The 27,069-nt window shown below is 39.8% G+C and overlaps 1 protein-coding gene across 7 annotated transcripts in view; it reads left to right on the top strand.

Moving 5' to 3' along the window:
* The first annotated feature begins 7,050 nt into the window (after positions 1-7,050).
* The window catches only part of LOC129203447 (collagen alpha-2(IX) chain-like), a 30,095-nt gene continuing 10,076 nt past the window's right edge, over positions 7,051-27,069 (top strand). Inside the window, exons 1-10 of one of the 7 annotated variants that reach the window (XR_008576034.1) lie at positions 7,051-7,808; positions 12,406-14,071; positions 14,760-14,822; positions 14,915-14,977; positions 18,697-18,759; positions 19,473-19,588; positions 20,720-20,774; positions 21,087-21,098; positions 23,754-24,240; positions 25,573-25,724. Coding sequence is in view for 6 of the 7 variants with exons in the window: in XM_054817934.1 (XP_054673909.1) it covers positions 13,844-14,071; positions 14,760-14,822; positions 14,915-14,977; positions 18,697-18,759; positions 19,473-19,588; positions 20,720-20,774 (588 nt within the window). In the remaining variant the exon portion in view is untranslated. Of the gene's footprint in view, positions 7,809-7,874; positions 8,006-12,405; positions 14,072-14,707; positions 14,823-14,914; positions 14,978-18,696; positions 18,760-19,472; positions 19,589-20,719; positions 20,787-21,086; positions 21,099-23,753; positions 24,241-25,572; positions 25,725-27,069 lie in introns of those variants that run through there. The other 6 variants (XM_054817934.1, XM_054817935.1, XM_054817936.1 and 3 more) reach the window with 6 other exon arrangements.

Below are 27,069 nucleotides of genomic sequence, written 5' to 3'. Positions count from 1 at the left end.
ATTGTCTAACCCCTCTCTCATCCTTCTGGTTGTGCCAGATGGTCCAGCAAACAGCATTTGGAGGCTTTTTTTATTTTTTTTTTATGTTTATGCTGGTGCGGTTTTTAAATTAAGTTAAAATAATCTGTAGAAGGTAGATATACTAACCTCATGCTACTGCTGTCATATGTCAACCCAAATACATATATTCTAAGTTTTGTAATCCAGAGTAGCTGAATTCTGAAGCCAAATCCTCTGAAAAGGAAGGTGATCGACAGAGAACAGATGTCCCTGGGACCAAAACTCTGCCTGTGAGTTCTGCTGAATGAAAGTGAGTAAATTTAATGCCTTTGCTTATTTGATTATTTTTTGTTACAAGGGTTGTAATGATGTGAAAATGCTTATAATCTAGCACGAATTTGTAAAAGGTTTCAGATTGCATCTTATATTAATTAGACCTAGTGATACGTATTTTAATTAATTTAATGGGGCTAGATTGTGTTAGAGAGAGTAAAGATCTGTAGCATGTTTGAGGGAAAAAAAAATCCAGCTTTCTGGCTTTGTGTTATTTTCTGGCTCCTATTGCAGAATTTGTCTGCATATCCAACAGTTGAATTGACTAGCTTTTTCTAATGGGAAAGGAGCCCAGTTTATCTAAAACATGCAAGGGGTAAATTTTGCCTTTTGTAACAAGGCTGGTACATGTCCTGGCTATAATTTGAACACAGCGTGAATGGAGTGCAAGTCTTACGTACTTCCTTGAGACATGAGGTGAATGGCATTGCATCTTGGCGAGGTGCAATGCATTGCAGAATTTAATGGGATTGGTTGTTATCAAGGTGTAAGAAGTCAGTGTTGCTCTTTTCACTGACCCATAGAGCCTTGGTGCTTCCAGGGTTGCTGGTGGTGGCCTGGTGCTTTTCCCCAGCATGTGACAGGCCTTCAAGAATCCCAGGTCCTGGAGATCAGGGGGATAATCTGGAGGAAGGAGGAACCGCTTTTGGTGGAAGAGGATCAGATCAGGGAATGCTTAAGGAAACTGGACATACAGAAGTCCATGGGCCATGATGGGATTCATGCATGAGGCAGCTGAAAGATTTCATTGCGAGGCTACTCTTGATAATCTTTGATCAATCATGGCAACAAGAATCTGTCATATGTGCAAACACCATACAGTTAGCAAACTTATACAGACATTGCATAGAACTCTTGAGAAATGGACTTAAGTTACAATAATCAGTAAGATTCTATGTAATTTTACACATGCAATCTTCACTTTTCTCTGCTTTTACAGAATGCAGAGTGGAACGTTTAGACATGTTTGTTGTGGACAGCTCTGGAAGCATATAAGCTCTTCACAGTACCAGGCCATAAAAGACTTTGTGACTGCCCTGGTGAAACAATCTGATGTCAGCCTAGGTGGAGTTCGTTTGGAGCACTAAAATATTCTAACAAACCAGTAGTTTTCTTCTATCTCAATAAATATACTACAAAACTGGAGATTACTGAGGCTATCCAGAGAGATGACCCGCTAGGACAACAACTTATGCAGCAAAGGCACTGAAGAACATGGCAGCTGCAAGAGCAAAGGAGTTCCCCGGGTGCTGATAATGATAACTGATGGGGAATTCCATGCTGGATGATGTAGCCCAGACATTAAGGAACAAAGGATTTACCATCTACATATTTGGAGTAGAAGGAGTAATTCAAAATGAGCTTCTGACAATGGCTGGATCAGAGGATAAATGTTTCTATGTGGATACCTCTGAAGGACTTGGGAACTTTACTGCAAATATAACAAATAATATATGTGATATTTCAGTATCAGGTAAGTGTATACTCACTATTGGCTGTTGTGTTCAACTTACTTCCTTTTCCCCTACATCTGTGTTTGAAGGAAAGTTTTGCAAAGGCATCTGTCACATCAGTACAGATCTGTGGACATTTGGCTAGGCCAATGTAATTTTGCTCAATAGGTAAGAGGGAAATGTACCTATGGTTACTCTGCAACATACGTGCTTACAGGAGTATGTTTTGTGTTCTGGGACTAGATGTCTGAATTTCTGTGTACATTACATTTTATGTGCTTAACTTTTTTTTTTAGATCTATTTGTGGTGGGGGAGGTTATCAATATGACTAGTAGGATGTGGGAGGTAGAGGCAGGAGTACTAATGATAGAGATAGAATTGTGTACTTTGTTAATAATATATCTTCCTTTATCTTTCGTAGATTGTCTAAAGAAAGCAGATGTTATTTTCCTACTGGATGGTTCTAGAAACATAGATGAAGAAAACTTCAGGACAATGATGGACTTTGTGACACTGTAGGCTTCAGCATCTGCATCAGCCCTTGATTTCAGAGCAACAAAACTAGCTGGATAGTGAACTTACAACATTCTATTACCTTTCAGGGTGAGAACTCCTTCATATCACCTGAATAAAACAGAGACAAGATTGTAAAAATTTCAGTTTCTTGGGATATAATGGACATACATTACAACAACCTGATTAGCCCATGTACATGACTGGGTGGGTGCGTACTTAGCAAAGCTATTTAGGAACTTATTTTTATTCATGTAGAAGACTTCTACAAAAAGTGGTTTTTTTGCTTTTCTCATTTTTTTTTTGTTTTACTAAGTTGTTATTGAAAAATCAAGAACAGTCTTGTATGGGGAAACTATAAGTAAACAAATGGAGACAAAACCAGTCATTTTCTGCAGAAGGAACTGTTAATAAGCCAGTTCTGGCTAGTCAAGACCATCTCTTTGATCTAGGCATCCATTTTTAGATATTTTTTATTATATCCAAATTAGATGTGTTTTTTGAAGGCCATCCAAACCATATCCTCTTGATTTGACCCAGGTATAATATTTTTTGATCCTGGTAGGTTGCTGAAATCAAAAACATGAAAGGGAAAGAGAGTGGGAAGTGTAGTGCAAGGCTATGACCTTCTCTCTGATTGATGGATGTGTTTGCTCCCAAAAGAGCAAATAGTTTTCATCTATATAGCCTTTGTTTCATTAAAAAAAAAAAAAAAACAACTGGTAAATGAGCAAAGACCCATCAGTGGAAACTAAAAGTAACTACAGTGACAGTAAGGAAGTAGCATAGTAACGTAATGGGTATTACAGAGAAGCATGGCCCAAGCTGTCATCAGGAGGATGCAGTAACTGTTCTGTTGGTGGTGTCAGCCAGTTTGTAATAGTTCATAGGCATTGCTCTGGAAGACTGCTCGCTCGAGAATAATCCTTCAATGTTTTTATTACATATTTTTCTAACTTTTGCCATCTGTTTTCAGCGTTTTGAGGATTTGTTGGGAAAAAGATACAGTATGATTCTAGACAGTCTGAGTTTTTGAGTGCAGTATTCTTTAGGGCTTTGTCCTGCACTACACAGAGTTTTACAGAGATGTCAGTGAGTGTTAAGTCAACATTACTTTTTTTTAGGCTGCTTTGCAGATGTCTGCTGTAGTGCCTAGTTTATGGTTATGCCTAGTGAACATACAAGAAATGAAACTTCAACCATTAATTCCTGCATTTAGTTTTTCTTCTGTTTTTCCTTCTTTCGTCTTTCCTTCCTTCTTTCGTCTTTCCTTCCTTCTTTCGTCTTTCCTTCCTTCTTTCGTCTTTCCTTCCTTCTTTCGTCTTTCCTTCCTTCTTTCGTCTTTCCTTCCTTCTTTCGTCTTTCCTTCCTTCTTTCGTCTTTCCTTCCTTCTTTCGTCTTTCCTTCCTTCTTTCGTCTTTCCTTCCTTCTTTCGTCTTTCCTTCCTTCTTTCTGGTTTTGTTTGTTTGGTTTGGGTTTTTTTAATGTTGATCTATGTCACCCTATTCTTGCTGGAGTTTGTGCATTGGTTGTTTATGTGAAAAATTCCTGCACGTTTGTATTATTTCAAGGTGATAGATGGGAGTGATGGAATTAGATGAGAAGAGGTACATTATTTTCTTTCTTTTGTCTTCTTGACCTCAAAGTTACTGAGTGATAAAAATGAATTAATATACCATATTTTGTCTTTAAGGGATCTCCTGGGGTTCCTAGGAAGAAAGGAGAAAACGATGACATTGGATATACGGTAACATTTTGTTATCTTTTATTGGTCAGGGTTTGAATTTAAGAACAATAGTATGACTATTTCGTGAAACTGTCCCTGTGAGAAATGTCTTTAATAAAGTCTCAAGCACAAGGAGTAGACCTTGTACCACAAAGTTACTTGCACATTTTTTTGTTTGAATTCCTATCAGGAGAGTTGTTATAGGACTTCCAGCATCTGAAGAAGAGCAAACTACTGATGAATAGCCAGCAGGTATTTTTGTAAATAGAGTATATACCCAGAAAATAGTTGCCTGTAGGATGTTTCTATTTAAAAGAGAATTTGAAGAATAATTAGATCTGTACCTTACAGTCTTCTAGATGGGCATTTCCTTGTATTTATTGAGGGATCAAGTAATTTCTGTGTATGATTAATTTTTATTTGGCTAAAGATAGATATGAAGCCTCCTACCTCTTAGTACCCTGGCAGGTTCACATACAGCAGACAAGAGGGTTTTTTATCTGTTTGCCCACATCAGATGATAACTTGTTTTCCATAAAGCATGCAGCAGCCCTGTTGCCTTTCCAGTTACCTTGCAGTCTGAAACAAAGTGTGACTTAGGATTCCAAATGGCAAAAATAGATACTGCCTTGTGGCAGCTCCAGTTGGAGAATTGACAATTTTGTCTTTTCACTGATGAGACACCATTGGCTAACTGAAGCAAAAAACCCAGCCTGGTAGACACTGAACATTTTGACTTGGTCCATGTGATAAAAACAATCCTCAGTGGGAACCAATGTGATAATTCAGGTGATCAGTTACAGTTTAGAAGAGTATGCCCTCACAAGCATTCTGTGCCATTATCCTCACTGCAATGAAGGAATAAATTGAGGCACAGAACAAGGAGATAACTTGCCTGATATTAAAAAGCAGACTAGAAGCAGAGGCAGGAATCTGCCAACTTTCTAACCCCCAGCCCTGTGCTCATACCAAGGGCCTGTAGGAATCTTTTGGAGAAGAGCTATAAAGGTATTTGCCAGTTCTTAGATAGTGCTATCAGCCAAGTTCATTCAGAGATGTTAACTGGTTGCTTTTGGTGGTCAGTGCTATTTACTGAAAGACTTTGACAGAGAATGTTGTTGTGGGGAAGCCCCTGTGGGATGCCGGACTAGTCCAGGCTTGTTGGTGCCGAATACAGGGCCATTATGACCCAGCAGAAGGGGCCCTGGGGGAGTCCAGCTTGGGCGAGAGCAGGGATTGAGCAACTTGCTTATCTTGCACTGATAAGCACAGGACCTGAACAGGGGCAGGAGATGAGCAATTTGTTCATCTTAACAAGATGCGGCGTCTGACGGGTCTACTCCTTAATCAACTAAGTGACACCTGGGGTGAGGGGGAGCCTTCACAGCTTGACGTTACTTTGGTAAAACTAAACAGACCACCGCTCCTCTGTACTGAACGCCTCTGTTCTCTGCCACTTCCCCCCCCCCCCAGCCCCGATCAACTGCACAAGCCTTGTTAAGGGCCAATCGGCACACAATACCTGACTTAGTCCCACCTCACCAAAAGTATAAATCTGGCATTAAGAATCCTCTTTTTTGAGGACGAGAACTCCAACTATCCGGACGGGTCGACGGGCCTGGACCTCTCTCCTCCCCAAGCAGGGACGCCTCTTTGGTAAGATTTGCGCCTCCGATTATGTCGGATGTTACCCCGGGAAAACTATCATTAACAAAAGCACTGAACTATTAACTTGAGTTCAAAATTGTTGCAGTAAATGCATTTATCAACGGCAATTCTGAACTTTTATATCTGTTGTTATAGTTGAATTGAGACAAATAGAGTCCAAAGTAAATTCAATCTGTATTTATTAAGGTAGGAAAGCAAAAGCAGCGCTGGGCGGCCGGGGAGTCGCAGCTCCAGCAAGGGCTCCAAATTCAAACAAGCTAAGCAGCCCCTCTTATAGGTTGATTGTCGCGCCTTTCTGCTTCTTCGGTTATCGTGGCTCCTCCAAGTCTGGGTAGTTTGTTACAGAGATACAAGTTGTCATAGTAACATAGCACTGCAATTTGCAACATTTTGGTTAAGCCTCGCCAAACAGGATGTCCTCTGGTGCGGAATGGTGCAGAAAGATTGTTTTTTCTCGTCTAACCCATTTTGATCACCAAATTACCTCCAATTACTTATTACATCTGTCGCCTCAATAAATTACCTATTTTTCTTTTCAACTTTGCGAAGCTGTTTCAGTGAAAGTCCTTAGTGGGGCTCTGACAGGCAAACGTTGACTCTGATATGTGGCTACACATATAATCCTTTAGACATAAACCGTTGACCAAGTCTGGGACTAAGACTGGACCTAGCCGCACCTAGGCGCCTCTCTGAGGAGGAGTTTGGAAAGCAAGGGGGTCCTTTCTGAACCTCGTGACTCAACGAGAGGGCCTCCCTCAGCCACACATCAGACTTGTACCCTTTCACGCGACAGCCCCATAAGACAGTTTTTGACGGTCTTAAAAATTTGGCATGCAAAAAGAAGAAACGAGAAATTGCAATGATGCTAAGAAAATTAAATTTTCTGTGTAGAGGTTTGGAGAGGACAAAAAGGCTCACGTGGCTCACCAGGAGGCGTGGGCAACCTGCTAAATTCCTTTAACAGAGGAAGCTTGTACACAGTGAAAACAAAAAATAGTTCTTAACTTGCTTGGGCTTGATTTAGTGGGAGAATACTTTTTAGCCTCTGCCTTTCATGCACTTTTGATAGCAATGTTTAATTTGGTGAGTAGCAATACTCTTACTGTTAAATAAAAATGCTTTTCCTAAGTAACATTCAGAATGGCACTGGAGGCCCAAACTGAACTACTGTTTTTGTAAGTATATTTTTTTTGTAAAAAAGCATAAATTTTGCATTTATTTGTCTTTCAGCTGAAAAGTTTTAATGAAGTCATTGCAACAAGTTATCCACTTTTAACAGCATTCAGATGATACCTAAGTTGGCGTCACGGCCTTTTTTTTTTTTTCACCTTGTGTTAGGGAATACCAGTGTTACATATATTTTGATAAAGCAATCAAAAGTTGATTATATAAAAGTTAGGATGATTTGATTATATTTGTAAAATTTTAACTTAAAGTTATAATGTAGCTATAGAATCAGATTGGGAAAATTAGTTTGTAACCAAGGTAATAAGTAATGAAGCTAACTGACCATGGCAAGGTACAATGCTGCTATGTTCCTTGTACAGTCCCTACCCAACCGGACAATAGGCCCGGGAATATTAATCTTATGAAGTAAGTCGTTATGGCCGGGTACATCCACAGCAAGGATACTGCGCATGCCTGCATGAAGGAGGTCATCCAGCGGACACAGGTGCAAGACCACTGACGACCACCAGAGACCCTTGAGGACCACCGACTCAAATCACTGAACATGCGTGATGGGGAGGAGAATATGGAAATGGATTCCAAGAAATGATTAGCATAGGACTACCCTTTCTGAGAAAAACGATGAATATGTATGTTTTGATTCTATATAACCTGTGTGTTGGTGATTACCTGGCATGCACGTTGGGTGGAGCTATCCCCCGTGCATCCAGCGCTGCAATAAAGAATGCCTGCCTTTTAACACTACATTGGTGTTACGAGGTTTATTCCCGGATTTCAGTGACAGTTTTGGTGACCCAGATGGGACACTGCTTTTGAACCTTGACGGATCCGTGGGATCGCAGGACCTCCGGCCAGCACCGGGGAATTCTCGGGGAGAACCTCTGATCCCCGGACCGAAGAGCTTTGAGCAAGACCCCTGGGAGAGGTAAAGGCATTCTCATTTAATTGAAGTATGTGAAGGTACCTTAAGTAAGGACCCCGTGGCTCCAGGACAGGCCCACATAGGGACAGGCACACGCCGGGACAGGCCCACACTGGGACAGGCCCACGCCAAGAGCACGGGAGGCCTGCTCGTAAGGCGCGGTGAAAGCTGCGCAGAGTTGGGCTGGGGAGACGTCTCAGGTAAAAGTCTCTGCTAGGCGAAAGCCTGTGGAGCAGGGCCCACAGGGGAGGGGAAGCCTCCAAGGTTGGGATTTCTGGTGGCAGGAGAAATCCCTGGGATTTCCGGTGGCAGGGGAAATCCCTGAGGGAGCTCTAACACGGGTTGGGGTCCCTCTGACTGAGTGCTTGTGATAGTGCACAATCACAACCACTAAGTCCCTGGGAGATGGGCACTTTTCCGAGTAAGAAACCAATCCCACGAAAAACACCACTGGGATGCATTTTGGAGCACTGGAAAGATCTGGGAAATGTTGATCCTTTGACTCGGAAACAGTTGATTGAATATTGTAATCATTGGTGGCCACTATACACTTTAGAAAATGGGGAAAAGTGGCCGGAAAATGGGACATTGCAATATAACACCATTTTGTAATTAATGTTATTTTGTAAAAGGGAAGGTAAATGGAATTAAATGGCATATGTAGATCTGTTTTTCACACTACGAAATCATCCGGAGTGGCAGAGGCAATGTAAATTGGTTCCATCTAGTTCTGCGATTATGACATTAAAGGGGCAAGAACCTGATAAAAATTTGGAAAAGGTTGCTCAGCTTATTATATTGGTAAATGATGTTTTAAATGTGAGTTTAAAGAAGATGATGTTAAATTATTGGTTAAATATTGGATATTTTGTTGGAAGATACTGAAAAGAAAATGGTATTAAATACGGCCAGAAAACAAGTAGAAGGAGCTCATGCTAATGGGATTATACAAGGGACAGTGGACCAGAATTTTCCATCCACAAATCCTGAGTGGGACCCTAATCAACCGGGACCCAGAGGGATGCTGACTAGATCTCAGAAGTGGATTTTGTTTGGTGATAGATATGCAATGCCAAAAGCAATTAGTTGGTCTAAACTTTATGAAGTGAGACAAGAATTAAATGAGTCCCCTTCAGCCTTTATGGAAAGACTGAAGGTGACTGCTAGAAAATACACTAATTTGGACCCAGAGGAAAAAAAAACAAAACCAACACCAAACAAAAAAAACCCACCACAAACAAAGCCACAAACAAAAAACACCACGGAAGAAGCTATACAATTGGCCTCTATATTTATGGGACAATCAGCCCTAGAAAAAACTCCAGAAACTGGAAGGGGCTGAGTCCAGAGACTTAGGTAAAATGCTTGAAGTAGCCTGGACTGTGTATAACAACAGAGAAAAAGAAAAAGAAGTCAGACAAATGCAAAGGGATGGAAAAATTCTGGCAATCTTGACTGAGAATAATAAATGTGTAAAGCGAAACTCAGCCATAAATCAGCAGAGGGTGTTGGTGCGACGGGGCGAAAAGACAACTGGCCTTTCTTGAAACTGTTAAAATTTAAGCTGGGAAAATAGTAGGTAAAATACATCAATTTTTGTACATGCCCAAATGTCCGTTGCCCTTATTGGGACAAGATTTATTAAGTAATTAGATGCACAAATAATTTTTAAAGATGGAGAAATCAGATTACTAATACCAGAATCAAAAGCCATAGAGGCGAGAGTATTTATGTTACAGAATTCCTCCAAAGAAGAACAAATTCCAGAAGCGGTGGACAATGCAGTCACTCCCTTGGTATGGGCAAGTGAAGTTCCGGGACGATCCAAACTGGCAGAACCGGTAAAGGTGGCTTTAAAACCTGGAGCCAAGCCGGTAAGACAAAAACAGTATCCTATTAAGTGGGAAGCCCGAAAGGGATTAGAGGAATTAATGACAAAATTCTTAGAATATGGGCTGTTAGTAGAATGTGAATCAGAATATAATACCCCTATATTACCAGTAAAGAAATCAGGAGGCAAGGAATACCGACTGGTCCAGGACCTAAGAGCCATAAATCAAATAGTTCAAGATATACACCCAGTAGTGGCCAATCCATATACTTTATTGACATCTTTGAAAGAGGAACATAAATGGTTTACTGTACTGGATTTAAAGGATGCCTTCTTTTGCATACCTCTGGATATAAAAAGTCAAAGCATATTTGCTTTTGAATGGGAAAGTCCTAATACGGGACGAAAAATGCAATTAACATGGACTGTACTTCCGCAAGGATTTAAGAATAGCCCCACAATATTTGGAAATCAATTGGCAGAAGAGTTAGAAATGTGGAAGAAACAGAATCAAAGAGAAGGTATATTATTACAGTATGTGGATGACATCCTGATAGCAGCAGAAAGCAAAGAAACATGTTTTGAAATGACCGTCAGCTTATTGAATTTCCTGGGCCAAGGAGGATATAGAGTTTCCAGAAACAAGGCCCAGATAGGGAAAGCAGCAGTGATTTATTTGGGATTTGAGATATCTCAAGGACAGAGACAATTGGGAAACGAAAAAAAGAAGCCATTTGTCAGATCCCCGAACCTAACAGTCCAAAGGAACTGAGAGCCTTTCTGGGAATAATTGGGTGGTGTCGACTCTGGATTTTAAATTATGGACTGTATGTGAAACCCCTATATGAAGCCTTGAAGGAATCCAAAGACCGATATTTGATTTGGACACCTGAATGCCACAAATCATTTAAAGAACTCAAAAAGGCATTGATGACGGCCCCCGCATTGGGTTTACCTGACTTAACCAAACCTTTTGAGCTGTTTGTGCATGAGAGGCAACATCTGGCCCTTGGAGTGCTGGCGCAACGGCTGGGATCCTGGAAGCGACCAGTGGGATACTTCTCTAAACAACTTGACAACATGAGTAAAGGATGGCCGGGATGTTTGCATGCCGTGGCAGCGACAGTGCTGCTGATTCAGGAAGCCCGAAAATTAACCATGGGCCAAAAGATAGTGGTATATGTACCACACATGGTTATATCTGTCTTGGAACAAAAAGGGGGTCACTGGCTATCCCCTAGCAGAATGTTGAAATACCAGGTTGTCCTATTGGAACAAGATGATGTGGAATTAAAAACCACAGCAATTGTAAATCCAGCAATGTTCCTGACAACAGAAAATCCTACTGAGAAATTGGAACACGATTGCTTGGTAACTATTGAACAAGTTTATTCCAGCAGACCGGACCTGAAGGACGAACCTTTGAAGGATCCTGATCTGGAACTGTTTACGGATGGAAGCAGCTTTGTGCAAGAGGGAAGGCAAATAGCCGGATATGCTGTTGTTACCACCGACAAGGTATTGGAGTCAGAGACACTACCTGCAAATACATCAGCGCAGAAAGCAGAATTGGTGGCGCTGAAGCAGGCTTTACGGATGGCAGAAGGGAAAAGGGTAAACATTTGGACGGATTCTAAATATGCATTTGGTGTGATCCACGCTCATGGAGCCATCTGGAAAGAAAGAGGACTGTTGTCAGCCCAGGGCTCACCTATAAAATATAAGGAGGAAGTTCTTCAACTTTTGCAAGATGTACAGAAACCAAAGGAAGTGGCTGTAATGCATTGCAAGGCTCATCAGTTTGGTCAAACTGCTATAAATATAGGCAATCGATTGGCGGATAAAGCTGCAAAGGAGGCTGCAGAACGAGGTATCCTTGCATTAGTACCAGTAAAACAGATAAAAATTCCAAATTTAAAAGCAAGATACAGTAAGCTAGACGAACAACTGGCAGAGAACTTAAAGGCATCCCAAAATGCGGAAGGATGGTGGGTAACACCAGAGAATCAGGTAATAGTGACCCCACAAGTTATGACAGAACTTGCAAAGGAAGAACATGAGCAGACACATTGGGGTGTGGATGCTATGGTTACAAATTTGAGAACATCTGTAGTGTGTGTAGGAATGACAGGAATAATTAAATCAATAATAGCTAAGTGTCCAATTTGTCTTAAAAATAATCCCTTAAACCAGAGGAAAGCACCTTTAGGAGTAACAAAGCAGGGTAATTCCCCAGGAGATTATTGGCAAATCGATTTCTCTGAGTTACCTAGACAGAATGGGTATAGATATTTGTTGGTATTGATTGATACGTTTTCTGGATGGCCGGAGGCTTTTCCTTGCCGCACCAACAAAACAAGAGAAGTGGTCAAAATATTACTAAAAGACATAATACCGAGATTTGGGGTACCATTGGGCGTATCTTCTGACAGAGGACCACATTTTGTAGCGGAAATAGTCCAACAAGTAAGTAAAATCCTAGGCATAAATTGCGATTTGCATACTCCTGGAGACCGCAATCAAGCGGGAAAATTGAAAGGATGAACCAGACCTTGAAAAGACAAATGAGTAAAATTTGCCAAGAAACATCTTTGAAATGGCCACAGGCTTTGCCATTAGCTCTGTTAAGAATAAGAATCCAACCAAGGTCTAAAGACGGTGTAAGTCCATATGAAATATTATATGGCAAACCCTACCACACTCCCTTAATCCCAGGGGACATGAGGGTAACAGGGGAAATAGATTTAAAAACATATCTGATTTCTTTAGGAAAGACCCTCGAAGCGCTTAGAAGATATATTGTGCTGACCAGGCCACTTGCTCTTGATACGCCTGTACATCCATACCAGCCGGGTGACTTTGTGTATATAAGAACATGGGGTTCTGAACCACTCCAGGAGAAGTGGAAGGGACCTTTCCAGGTACTGTTAACAACTTATACCGCAATCAAGGTAGAAGGAGTGGAGCCTTGGATTCACTACACTCGAGTAAAGAAGGCACCGCCAGATCAGTGGACATCTACGCAAGAGGGACCTTTGAAACTTAGACTGTGTGAAAATTCTAAGGACCAGTTTCTTTAGCCTGTTATCTATTGAATTATGAATATTATGAATTGTTTGATTAGACTGATAACACTTTTTTGTATTTCATCACTAATTTGTAGCCAAAGAAATACAGAATGGCCATGGTCCCAAGCTATTGTCCAATATACCTGGAGTGTGGGACCATATCCCAAAGACCGTTCCCCAAATTTAGCCACTGTAGTAATGCATGAATCTGAAGTTTACCACCCACCTGAGTGGGAATGGGACAGAAAGGACTGGGTCCGTGTCTTAACTGGAACAATTGGAGAAAGAATTCAAGTAGGATGCAGAAAGATGGAAGGATCTCTTCATGAGAAATCTTCTTCAATTACCATCTCCGGAAATCTATTAGACCCTAGTTCTAATATTACAACGAGACTCTGTCCCACCACTGAATGGAAATGTAACAAACAAGATTCTCTCATTACGTGTTGCCGCCAACAGAATGTTGGTAACTACTCCTTAGACCCTAGTACCAATAATGTTGAAATCACCAAATCCTGTATTAAGGAACAAGGAGATTGTTGGCATAATTTTACTTTAACTAAACCAGTTTATGTGGTGTGCGATTGGCGACCCAATCCATTGACAGGAGGACTATTGGGCCTTACATTTAAATTCAAAATATATGTAACATTTAAAAATGATTAGTATAGTGAAAGTATTGAAATAATTTTCAAAACTTTCAAAGGGGGGAAATGTTACATATATTTTGATAAAGCAATCAAAAGTTGATTATATAAAAGTTAGGATGATTTGATTATATTTGTAAAATTTTAACTTAAAGTTATAATGTAGCTATAGAATCAGATTGGGAAAATTAGTTTGTAACCAAGGTAATAAGTAATGAAGCTAACTGACCATGGCAAGGTACAATGCTGCTATGTTCCTTGTACAGTCCCTACCCAACCGGACAATAGGCCCGGGAATATTAATCTTATGAAGTAAGTCGTTATGGCCGGGTACATCCACAGCAAGGATACTGCGCATGCCTGCATGAAGGAGGTCATCCAGCGGACACAGGTGCAAGACCACTGACGACCACCAGAGACCCTTGAGGACCACCGACTCAAATCACTGAACATGCGTGATGGGGAGGAGAATATGGAAATGGATTCCAAGAAATGATTAGCATAGGACTACCCTTTCTGAGAAAAACGATGAATATGTATGTTTTGATTCTATATAACCTGTGTGTTGGTGATTACCTGGCATGCACGTTGGGTGGAGCTATCCCCCGTGCATCCAGCGCTGCAATAAAGAATGCCTGCCTTTTAACACTACATTGGTGTTACGAGGTTTATTCCCAGATTTCGGTGACACCAGGATACAGGGAGCAGCAGGGACCAGAGGTAAGAACTGTTCTTTTCTTATTTCTGCACTTTACCACACAGGAACTTAATCAAGAATTTTGAAAAAGAGAATTCAAAATAGTTGCAATAGATATGTTTGAGAAACATTTTTTTAATTGATCAAGAGCCTCATCTGGACTTTTATGTGTATGCTTCATGCTATTACACTAAAACACCTGGAGCAGTATGTTCCAAATATCTAAAATTTGCAGTTTTATCCATGAAATATTTATAGCTTGCATGTAACTATTGTTAGATAGATAAAACTTCTTTTCTCATTTGTTTGAATCAATTTTCAGCATTAGGCCTTCAAAAGCAGGAGGTGCTGCTTTTTGTGCTCAGCAAATCTTTCCTGGTTGCTACAGTACTAAATGATTTTTATTTAGATTTTATTTCAAGAACATTAGCACTGTGTGGTTTCAGGAGTACTGTCTTTGGATTGTTTTTGCTGTGTTGATTACTAGTTCATTCTGGGTCTGCAGTGTTCAACATGTTGAAATCAGACTGGTTAGATCCTCTGGAATTTTTCTTGACATCTGTAAATGCAAGAAAATATGTTATCCATAGCAGGAAGGTGTAAAGAATAAAAATATACCTTTTTAATATAACAAATCCCAACATGTTTCTGTTTGTTAGGTCACATGAGAAAACCTTAACGAGACAAAGATTTGTTGTCATTTAAAAACAGGGCAGTGGTGGACAATCTGGTCAGCACAGCTTGCAAGGAAAACAAGGATACAATGGACCTCAGGTCAACATTATTATTATTCACAAAAGGAAAAAACCCCAGCACTCATGGTTTGTGTGTGTTAACTGAACTCTTTTGTACACTTTGTTTTTTAGGGACAAAAAGGCATTAACGGTCAGAAAGGACAGAAAGGGAGACCAGGACATAAGGGCCCTCCAGTAAGTAACATACTGAAAGCATGCTGTGTTGTTTAATTGTAAGGTACTGGATGTATAAGCAACTGAGGATTGCAATCTGAATGTTTTTCATTACATTGTGATTTCTTTTCAGTACATGGTATTGACCAGAAAAGGAGAGATGTATTGCTAAGAGACAAAAGCAATAAAAAAATTCCATAAAGCTTAATTGTTACTGATAAAATATTAGCTTTCTAATAATGCCACCTTCCTAGCATTAACGGAGAACAAAGTGATCGTGTAAGGCGCTTCTTGTTCATCAGTACTTTTTCCAAGCTGTGATAAATTCTGCAATTATACGTAATACATTGTTGAAGTTATCTATAACAAGCTATTAACAAAAGACTTAATGGTTTTATTATAGTAAGCTAAGACAGAAAAAGAGAAGAAAGGTCATCGATTTGGTCATGCAGAAACTATCAAGTATGAATTAATGTTATTAATCTAACAATTATAATTTTAGTTCATAGGAATTCTAGGTCTTTCATTAGCGAAAATCCATCTTAGAGAGGTATTCTGCCTTTGCTCCTTTATCTCCTTTCTGGGTGTAAATCTTGTTCCAAGTGCTGTAGCACAGGGTTTTTTTGTAAGGGCTTGCTTTCAAGAGCAGTGATGGCAGGGATGTTTTGTTATGAGTGTGTAAACCTTTTTGTTGTCCATACTCTGACTTCCTACAACTTCCTGTGCATTGTCAACTGATCTGTATAATTGTAGTTGAATAGTTTAATTCAAAAGCACAGTAAACAGACTGATTTTCACAATCTAGTGGAATAATTTGGCCAGACAGGCTAAAAATTGGTGGTTAAACACATTAAGTAATATATATGAACTAATATCTCTCAAGTGTATGCTCCTGTAAGCCCTCTTATTGGTGTCCCAGTAACACCCAAATCCCAGGAGAGTCCTTTACTCACTTGCTTCTTTCTCTGAAACTACCATTCTTTCTGTCAGCTGCCAAATATTTCCCGTCTCCCACACAGCCGGGTGTTTTCATGAGCTCCCTTCCCTTGTACTTTGGACATTTTTAGGGGGATGTGGAGAAAGGGAAGTATAGCTGCTGCCTTTTGTACTGAGCAGATCATGAAACCAGCTCAGCCTCCTGCTTTCTGGTCTGATTGCCCTTGCTCTGAACTCACCGGCAGGGTTACTGGGTGGAAAGCAGGAGAGAGGTGAAGGATGTTACTCTCCGCAGAAATTTTTTCACCCAGCTCATTTGAACAGTGTAGCCCTCGCCAGCAGAAATTTTCCCCTTTCCTGATCAGCAGTGGCTGATTAATGGCTTATGGGAGATGAGTCTTGTTTTCATTGTAACATTATTCCCTGAGACTTTGGTGTTGAAAAGGTAATTGCATATATAAAAGGGAAGGGTTGTATTGATGAGAGCAGAAGGCTGCTCTCTAATATCTCTGTTTTCTACAAAATTAATGTCTGGGTTTTTTTAAAACCTCATCCTGTAGAATTTGAAGCTACATTTAGTTGGGGATAACCTTGGTACTGCAAAGTCACGGTCTCCATAAACCTTTTTTAGAATCAAATATAATACAATGGGACTATCGAGCCCTACCTTGCTTCTGATGTGAGCAACAACTTTGCAACAGATTGCTTTTGAACTATAGATGTCCTGTAGATGACTCACATATGTCCTCTTTGCTATTCTGGTGCCAAATTCCAAGATTGTCATGGAACACCCCCCCTCCCCACGGTTTTACCTGTTTTTTTCAGAGGCCACTCAGCCTTCAAGTCTAGGTAATTTTTTCTTCTGCTGTGTGCTTATCCATTAACATGCTGGTTTTTTGTCTTGAGAACAAGACTCTTAAAGCAATATTTTCTGCAGACATGGAATGCTTGCTGTTATTTTGGAAAGACATCTTGAATGCTTCCTTGATGTGACAGTTAATTATTTTTTTTATATGAAGTCTTATTTAAAGATACATTTCCCAGCAAACAATTTACCATGGGAACCAACTTTATCTTCCTCTGCCAATAGTGAGCTGAGGAGGCTTCAGTTTGACTTATGAAGCACGCCTCTCAATTGAATTTCACTTTTTTTGTCAGTTCTGTCCAAAAGATGTCCAGTTTTCTCACAGTCTTCAGTATTTTGTGACCAGTCCTAGACATTTTGATTGAACATGCTGTGTAGATGTTAATGTTGTGTTTATTTGCAAGTATGGCGTTCAGTGACCAAAAAGGGAATTTATTTCCTGTCTTCCAATTAGCACTCAAATTGTCATACCATGGGAGATGGGTCACAACCACCAAGGAGTGACTAGGAATCATGTGTGATCACTTTTTTTTCCTTGCCTAGTATATGAAAACCTTTTCTTAAAGAAATCTTGTAACAGAGTATTTTTATACAATGCATTGTGTGTTGGCATATGACACCCAGGACTGCTGTTGTGTTCTTAATGATGTCCCTAGTGACTCCTCTCCTCCTCCTAGCAGAAGTGCCATTATTCTAGAAGTGGAGTCGCACTGTTAGGAAACAAAAAAAAGTGAGACCCAAATAGTTAATCCTGGGCTGATCAGCAGCAGAGGAAGGAGGGCCAGAAGCAGAGAGCCAGGGGTAGACTTTCCCAGAAACACAGAGCAGGCCACAGAACCACATTAAGAGCAAAGACCTAGTCAAGTTGCGTAATCCATTAACCTTTGTTTTGTCCCACTTTCTTTCCTGCTGTAATTCATCACAAGGAAACTGCCTTTTGTTTGGTAAAATCATTTTTCCCCAGGAATGAATGCCACGTGGTTACACAGTTCCTTATATCTACAAAGCTGTTTGTTGTCAATAATACTTTTGTTATCTGACCATATCAACATAGTTTTGTCTGGAAATAAACTATTCAATTTCCTTATACTCTAAGATAGCCCATGCTAGATACACTGTCATTTGAGGCATTTCAGTTGAAAATACAGTCCTGTATTACAGAAAGACATTTTATTCTTCTATTTTCATGGCATTATTATCTGGAATGAATCTAGCCTGTGGTTGTTTAATCTTTTCACTCAAGTTAACTGTTCCTGTTTTCATTTCTGTATCACATATTATGTGATATGCTGGTCTGGGCACTGGAGAAAGTATTGTTCTTTCTGATGTCCCTTCCCCTAACAACTCAGTGATCTGCAAGTTACAGAGAATTTTTAATATTTCTGCTCTGTGTTTTAGAACACAAATATTTAATTTACACCGTTCCCATTCTCACCTAAGGCCACTGAACACCACTCTGTGTTGCTGGGTTTTTGTTATTGTAAAGTAAAGTTACTGATTAGTCAAATTCCTTCATATTTGTGGATGAATGTGCGGGGTTTGTCAACTGATGTAGTCAGATAGTTATTCCACAGGGTGAAGGAAATTCTTCCATGCCTTTTGAAATTGGATTGTGAGACTGTAAGCTTACTTTTTGGAGCCAGTGATTTTACCCCTTTAATAATCATAATTTCTCATCCTTTAGTAGAGGCTGTTTGACCTAACACTAGAAATGTTTGGTTCTTTGGTTTGGGAATCCTATATTCTTTGAAAAATCTAGTTGTCTGACCATATTATGAAAATCTTCTTTTCAGTCTGTATTTAGAGAGTCGAAGAACCTCAATACAATATTTTAGATTTCCTTTGCAGAACCTCATTTTGAAATTCACAATATCCCTTTAGTGAAGCATAACTCAAACGAGTGTGGGAATGGTTTACTTAATTATTTTTTTTTAAATAGGGACAACCTGGTGATCCAGGACCAAAAGGAGAAAGAGGTCTATATGGTTTGTGTGGAAGGCAGGTTTGTACTTTTATTTTATCCTTATGCTGCTTATTTTGACTATATCAGACCTAACGCAGGAGACCTGTCCTGTCCTAAAAAGACATGGAACTCAAGAAGAATTTCAGTTTGATCAATTAAGACCTGATATTAAGTGTAATAACAGAGAGAATATAGATTTTTTTTCCTTCCAGAATAACTAAAAGAATATAAATTTTAAACTGCTTTTTGCTGTGAGTCTCCTAACAGTTATATTAGAGTTATTCTGAATGACTACAGGTGTGAATTACAAGTGCAGATATGACCCTAAACCTTTGGTACGTTCTACTGTAATATTACAATATTTCTATTAATAGTATTGGGAATAAAATATCATTTGAGTTAGTAAATAGAGAATGACCAGATGCTTTAGATTTTGAGTTTGAAACTTTCTGGTATTTTGAAATATGATTGTAATTGTGCTGGTTGTGAAGAAAGCATAAACAAGAGTTTGATCAGTTTCTAGTAGTAGTATAAATATGCAGTTTCTTTTGGGGCTAGATTTTCTAAAGGTTTGCTTTTAGGTGCAGTTAGAGACAGTGCAGTAGTATTTTCAGAGTAATCAATGACTGCAGGAGGACTATTTTTTTTTGTGGACTTGGCTTTCTTTATGTATAGTACTTCTCTTCCATTAGACTGGGTCGGCTTTGGGGACAATGTTGTACATATTCCCACCATCCCTCCTGTCTTTCCAGATCAAGCCAGGACGAACTTCCACCTTTGGGTTCAGTTTTAAGATCTTACTTCCCATGAACTGCAGAGATTTTGCTTCTCTTTGGACCAGTTCAGGGGCACAGTGTGCATGTATGAGGTGAAATGAAGTTTTCCTAATAGGAATTCTGATTGCTCAAAAAATTACAAGTGAAGGATTTCCTTGTGTTAATTTATTAAGTAATACAATAGTGACAGCTGAGTAAAGCAACTTATTTCTATCCCATGGAAAAACACAATGCTTTGAATGATTTAAAAATCAGACTTTCCAGAAAAAGACTGAAACTTTTTTTCAAGCTGAATGTGAAGTATGGAGCCTCAACTAGTTCTAGAAACAATGAAAATGCTGGGATGATCAGATTGCATAAATAGGCCTGAGCTGTGAAATTGGTATACATTAGGCTTCAGCTAATAAGGCTCTTTAACATCTGTACTCTCTGTGGACGCAGAGCTATGGCCACAGCAAAAGCAGAGTCATTCTGCTGAACCTCATGGCTTGGAGACAATGTGGGCAAGTTGCGTGCCAGATCTCTGACCCAGACCTTCCTGGTAAATGGCCATTTGTGTATGGACTAAAGAAAAGTAAGGAGTGCCTCATGTTCTGACAGTTTGCTGACTGATATGCTTTCCCCCTTAGATGTAGAAAGTCTGACGGGCTTGTTCTTGTTGATATCACTGGATGTTTTCAATGTTCTGTGCACAGAAATTGCTCGTTAGTATTTTCTCCAATATTTTTACTTACACAGTAATTAGGGAGCGATTAGAAGTTTTGTTAGATAAATTGAACTGCCAGCTCTTCACTGTTCACAGAGGAAATCAGTGTATGCTTTAGTAAACAAGTAGATAAAGCACATTTTGGAAGCAGCACACTTCTGCCATGGAAGGTATTATTGGAGAGAATACACCACAGTGAACAGTATGGTTTTGGCAGATTAGAGGGAGAAGTGCTTTCACTTGTGTGAAACAAGATGTTGCATGTCTTTTGATATCTTATGATTAAAGTAACATCTGCATCTCATTTTCTTTTTCCGTGGCAAAAAGATTATTGCCTGGTCATCATGTACGTTTGGTTTGGGTTTTTTTACGTGAATCCATGACTAAATTTTTGCGTACAATCTTTCATATCCCTATGTTTCAGTAGGAAAATGCTGTCATAAATTCTTGAGAAGTTTGCATTTTTATCAAAGAGCCTGTTTTCACATTTTAATTGCATTTTTTTCCAATTAACTAGGGTGAAGCTGGGGACAAGGGGATTGCAGGGGAACGTGGACCAAAAGGATATAGAGGTAGAATGGCAAGTACCTTATTGTTGTTCTTTAATGGATTTTTTTTTTTAATAGGCTCCTCCTTGATGTGCTGATTGCACACTTGTATTGATTTTTAGCTGTTACGTCTGTCATTTTCAAAGGCTGCTAATGCTGGCCATGCTCTGTCCCTGTGTACGTCATACTAAACAGAAGCAATGACCATTTCTGAATGTCCTACTTGCTGTTCCAGTTCACTTTTCTTTTGTGTCTTTTAGATAAAAAAATGCTGTATTTTTAAAATTCTTCAGATACAAAATTTTTCAATTAAATTTTCTTTTTCTCTTTCTTTAGTTTGCTGGGATGGTGAGTACTGCTGACACCTATGTTACTGTTACTAGACAGGCGGAATGGTGGTGTTCATTTGTCAGATTGACCTAACAGAGAGCTCATAAGCTGTGAACTACTTTGCCTTTGTAGTATTAGGCTGCACTCAACCAAACATTCCGAGTTGTGTGTTCCCTTCACAGGGGTTAAATCCTATGTCGAGAGTCAAGTGTTTATGGAACTAGAGCTTTAGTTTGTTAATCCATATGTAGGATGGCATATATCTCCTTTTAATTTAGCTATCTAAACTGCAAGCATTTAGTCACCAGATGCTTCCTCTGCAGCTTGTCTCTCTCCACTAATGACTCAATGAGACTAAACATGTCAATATTCATAGCTGTGGTAGGCATTCTTAATTAAAACCATCAGATATTATTTGGCTATCACTAGCTCAGTTTCAAATACATGTGACTGCCCATACTGAGCCTAAGCAAACTAGGGTTTCATAGTTTCTATATACTCTAAGGCGTGCACACTGTAACAGACATTTCTCCTGCTATGCATATGTGCTCTTGCCATCTAGAGAAGTTCTACTCCTATTCTGCAGGTGGAGCAGCATGGTGTAGAAATGCTTAGCCTAGGAAATCTGTGGAGAGCAGAGAGTTAAAGTCTCTGAAGTCCTAGAACAGATCTGCCAAGCCATCTAGCACATCTGTTTCCTTCTTCCTCCAAAAAGAAATGTTATTTACTTGTATGACTTAGTTACTTAGCTTCTATTTTTTGACATTTTCAGCATTATCCTATCCCCTTAAGTTGCTGTTCTGTAAAACTTCTCAAAATCTCAGATTTGTTTACTTGTGATAAATTTCCCCTGGATATGCTTGACTGAGTTTCAAAATCAAGGCATACCCTTTTTGTTTAATGCCAGTAGTGGTGATTATTATACTACTGCATGTATGACCCTCATTTTCGTTCCCTGAAGAGTAGGTGTAACACTAAGCAGTTGAAGAGTCTCCCCACAATAACGTAGTGCTTGACATATTTGTTCCTGTTGTACACCCAGTGCATGTGCTGGCATGTATTTGGATGGTACAATGTGTTGTGAACTGTTTGTGTGAAGGTGAGTAGGAGAAACTGAACTGAAGAAGAGCATTTAAAACTTGATACAGTTCCTTCAAATCTTTCTATTTGCAATAAAGGTTCACAGGCCTTCGTAGTGCCTTTTATAATTCTGTTTCAGCAGTATTTGATTTAACCCCATTGATAAGAGTATTGTTGGCAATGCCAAAATAGCATGAGTTCCTCCTTTGTAATTTTCCCCTATTATCTATGTGGTGCTGTTCAGTTCCTGTGCATATTCTTTTTTGTTGTTTCTTTCTACTTGTCCTTGAGAGATATAGCTAGTGTTATTCTTCTCTGACCCTTCATAATTCTAATTATCTTGCAGCTTCAGCACTGCAGATTAATTTTCTTTCTTGTCCCTTCTCTGACCTTCTTTTTCGTTCCTAACGTCACTCCCACCAGTTCCTCCACTGCTTTACACTGAGCTGCCAAATAACTTTATCACACCTATTAATTTAAAACTTTCTCCTCTTTTATTTGTTCAGATTTCAATACTGCTCTCCTTTGTTTTGCTTTTTTTTTCTTCCCAACTATCCTCTTTCCATTATAGCTCAATGTCCCTCAGTACTTAATGTGTTCCATACCCAAATGTTTCTGATACCAGTTATGTATAAGAAATGATAATGGAATTTTTGTCCTACACTGAATTTGGCTGGAATAGTGAGTCAGTAATCTCCTCCCTTCATGAGTGCTAGATAAATGATCTGGTTATTACTGTAGTTATGTTACATGCTATAGCCTGTGGGGTTTAAATTACGTTTTTCTTCATGCTGCAGCAGATTATTTTCTTCATCACAATTTCTGCTTTTAGATGTAATATCGTGGCTGGAGTAATTACAAGATGAAATGTGTTTTACTCCAGAAGTGACACATGCATTGTCAAATCTTAACAGTGTTTCTATGAATAATGTAGTAATAATAGCATCAAATCAGTATTTGAGCCGCATGGCAGTACCTGAGTTAGTGTAGGCGCACGCTGTGCCAAGAGGAGCTTTAAAAAGGAATATTGTATGCTGGAAATACAGGATACTTCTATCCAGCCTAATGCAGATTGTTGTAAGCTCGCTCTGAGGTTGGTAGTGTAGGTGCTGGCTCTGCAGGAACACCCAGCAAGGGGGGCACAAGCTGCAGCAAACTTACATCCCACTGGTTCAAAGTGCAGGTGAATGTGGAGCCTGTCAGAATTTGGACAAAACCCAGGACCATCTCTTCTCCTGGCCCTGCCGTTGTCCTTCTTGGGTGATGCTGGAAAAGCCACTTTTATTCTCTGTGCTGCAGCTTCTCCATCTCTAAAATTGTGCTAATATAATTTAGCACTATTTTTCAAATATCTTTGTAAAACCTCTTCATAACAATGAGCAATTTGTACTCTTCTATGCCTTGCTTCAGTATAAGTTGGGCAGATTTTTGTCTGGCTCCCTCTTTTTCTTCGTGCATGTATCAAGTGCGGGATGTAGTTTAGCATGATATCATTTTATGTATGGCTTTTATGTGCATTACTCTCCACGTCTGAGATGCAAGGGGACAAAATAATTGGGGGGTGTGTGGTGGTTTTCATTCTTTTTTTCCTAGGTAATTTGAAATATCCAGTATATCCAACAGAACTGGTATGTGCCTTGGACACCTCTGGGACACGCTCCTGGGACATTTGAACTAGTGGGAGAGACTGTAACAGCGATAGTGAGTGATGCCAGAATCAGAGATGGCAGCTGCCCAGTGGGAGCAAGTCACTGTTGTTTCCTACAACTCGGTTACCCACCACCTGATCCACTTCTCAAAGTTTCACCACAAGAATAAGCTACTGAAAGCGCTAAAAATATTTCTTACCTCCATGACCTTAAATGAACAGGACACTGGAGGTGCGATGAGATTCATTGCCAAAAATATTTTCAAGAGAACTCTACAAGGTTCTAATGTGAGAAAAATAGCTGTGGTTTTCAGCTATGGACCAGCCGCAGATACATCTGTTAAACAAGCTGTCCTGGAGATCAGTGCAGTAGAAGTCATTCCAGTAGTCATTGCTTTTGAAAACACATCCCATATCTCCTAAGCTTTCCTGGTAAGAAATTTACCAAACTTTTCTTCTTTATGCTCAATAACGTTAGTTTAAAACAAACCTTAAATGAATTAGGTCATGCTTATCCCACATGTAGTGCTCTTGAGCATAGCGACTCACCTGTATCAAACTTTGTTCCAAATTCTGTACATCAGTAGCTGTCAGTTAATCTTTAATGATGCTAATGAAAGGTGTGCAAATACTGGAGATTTTACAAGAATACCTTAGCAGACCACAACAAAGATAATGTGTGTAGACCATAAAATACATGGGTAACTTTATAGAGGAGAGATTTCATGGTCAATAACTTTCTGATTAAAGCATCTGTTACAACTCTAATACTTTGGAACTATTCCCATCTGCTTATAATCCTATGAAGCAGATCATGGAACAGCTGATTCTCAGCTCTCTAGATGATTCACTCTACAGTAGTAAAAACTAACAGAATGTGTTTAGTAGAAAAACCTTCAGTGTACCAGCAAGCCTTGTACAGTAAATGGTGCAAACTCATTGTTTTATCACTTGGCAAAGAAGCTACCAAAAGAGGCTGGAATTATGAAAACTGGTTCTAATGCCTAATAAATTATTAAAAAACCCTCTTGTTCTTCATACTAACATTTCCATAGCTTTATTGTATATGAAATATGTGTACCGATGAATAGAAAGCAAAAAAAAAATCAAAGAACTAAACTATTGAATGCTAGGTAAAACACTACTAATGTCTGATATTGGCGTGTTTGCATGCTAAGTTTTTTCAAGAACTAACTACAGGAATAGTTAAGATAGCTAGATCTATCTGTGGTTTTCCTGTTGTCTGGACTTTGGGAGTCAACTCTTTTGAGGATAAAAATGTAGTGTTTTAAAACTGGAGATTTCTGAAAAAGACTCTTCCAGTGCACATGGAGCATGCTCCATGCCTCCTTCTTGTGGCCCTGTTACTAGGTGTAAATGATCTTCATCAAGGAGATAAATGTAACATTAGTAAAGGACATCCACTTTCACTGCCAAGGATACTAGAGATTATAAAAAAAAATTCTTGGATTAAAAGACAAGCTTTGTTTTCTAGGCCAGTGTGACTTGAGAGCTTTTACTGAGGCTCCTTTTCATCATCCTTTTGGAATGCTCTTTCCTAGAAACAAATGCAGTGTGAGTAGTAAAGGAGTGTGGTCATCTCTCCCAACGTCTGTATGTTGTGCTTTCCTGGCAAAGTATTTCATAAGCTCGCTCTTCTTTTCAGTGGCAAATTTGTTTTTCTATGAAATAGCATTGAAATGAGGTTTCCGGCTTTATCTCAGAGAGTGCTTATCTTTTAATTTGTCTCGCTTTCTTACCTAGGATCAATGTAATTGAAGATTCTTCTCTGCCTGTTCCATTAAAGATCCAGTTAAATCCAGCTGGTGGCCAGTCACAAGTGGTGTTCCCCAGGGCTCAATATTCGGACCAGTTCTCTTTAATATCTTTATCAATGATCTGGACGAGGGGATCGAGTAAGTTTACCCTCAGTAAGTTTGCAAACGACACCAAGTTGTGCAGAAGTGTTGATCTGCTTGAGGGAAGGAAGACTCAACAGAGGGATCTGGACAGGCTGGATTGGTGGGCTGAGGCCAACTGTATGAGGTTTAACAAGGCCAAGTGCCAGGTTCTGCACTTGGGTCACAACAACCCCATGCAGCACTACAGGCTGGGGATGAGTGGCTGGAAAGCTGCTCTGCAGAAAAGGACCTGGGGGTGTTAGTTGACAGCCAGCTGAATAGGAGCCAGCAGTGTGCCCAGGTGGCCAAGAAGGCCAGCAACATCCTGGCTTGTATCAGTGTGGCCAGCAGGACTAGGGAAGTGATTGTCCCCCTGTACTCAGCACTGGTGAGGCTGCACCTCGAGCACTGTGTTGAGTTTGGGGCCCCTCACTACAAAAAGGACATTGAGGTGCTGGAGCGTGTCCAAAGAAGGGCAACGAAGCTGATGAAGGGTTTAGAGCACAAGTCTTATGAGGAGCAGCTGAGGGAATTGGGGTTGTTTAGCCTGGAGAAAAGGAGGCTGAGGGGAGACCTTCTCACTCTCTACAACTACCTGAAAGGAGGTTGTCGCCAGGTGGGTGTTGGTCTCTTCTCCCAAGTAACAAGCGATAGGACAAAAGGAAATGGCCTCCTGTTGCACCAGGGGAGGTTTAGATTGGATGTTAGGAACAATTTCTTCACTGAAAGGGTTGTTAAGCTTTGGAAGAGGCTGCCCAGGGGAGTGGTTGAGTCACCATCCCTGGAGGTCTTGAAAAGATGCATAGATGTGGTGCTTCGGGACATGGTTTAGTAGTGGACTTGGCAGTGCTAGGTGAATGGTTGGACTTAATGATCTTAAAGGTCTTTTCCAAACAAAATGGTTCTCTGATTCTATGATTATCCCTTTACTTCCAAGTTCCTTCCCTAATTGTAAAACAATTGTCCTGATAGTCACTTCTCCAAATGAAACAAGATCACATACTTGGAGACACAAAGTTAGGAGTAGACTTGTGTTTGTGGATTGGATTTTCAGTATTCTAGAATATGGCAGACATTGGTTGGAGTTGTGTCACAGAAATATCTATGGCAGTTCAGGGCGTGTACTCTTTTTCATGTTTATCATGCAAGTGCCCTAAAACCACTGAAATGTCTGTGGCAACATTATGAGTCAATGTGTTTTGGAGCTCTCTGAGAGTAGGAGTAATTTCCTAAAACCTTGGTTTACCAGGAGCGTACTGTCTTACTAAAGACCTTTAGGTGTATGTTTAAATACAAAATGTATGAAACAGGCCAGCTTTAGTGATGTACAGGGATATGCATCTCAAAGGTACATCTCTGT

Source organism: Grus americana, chromosome 2 (genome assembly GCF_028858705.1).
Source record: "Grus americana isolate bGruAme1 chromosome 2, bGruAme1.mat, whole genome shotgun sequence".
NCBI classification, from domain to species: Eukaryota; Metazoa; Chordata; class Aves; order Gruiformes; family Gruidae; genus Grus; species Grus americana.
Note: the sequence above shows the minus strand (reverse complement) of the source record. Positions and strands in the feature narration are given on the sequence as shown.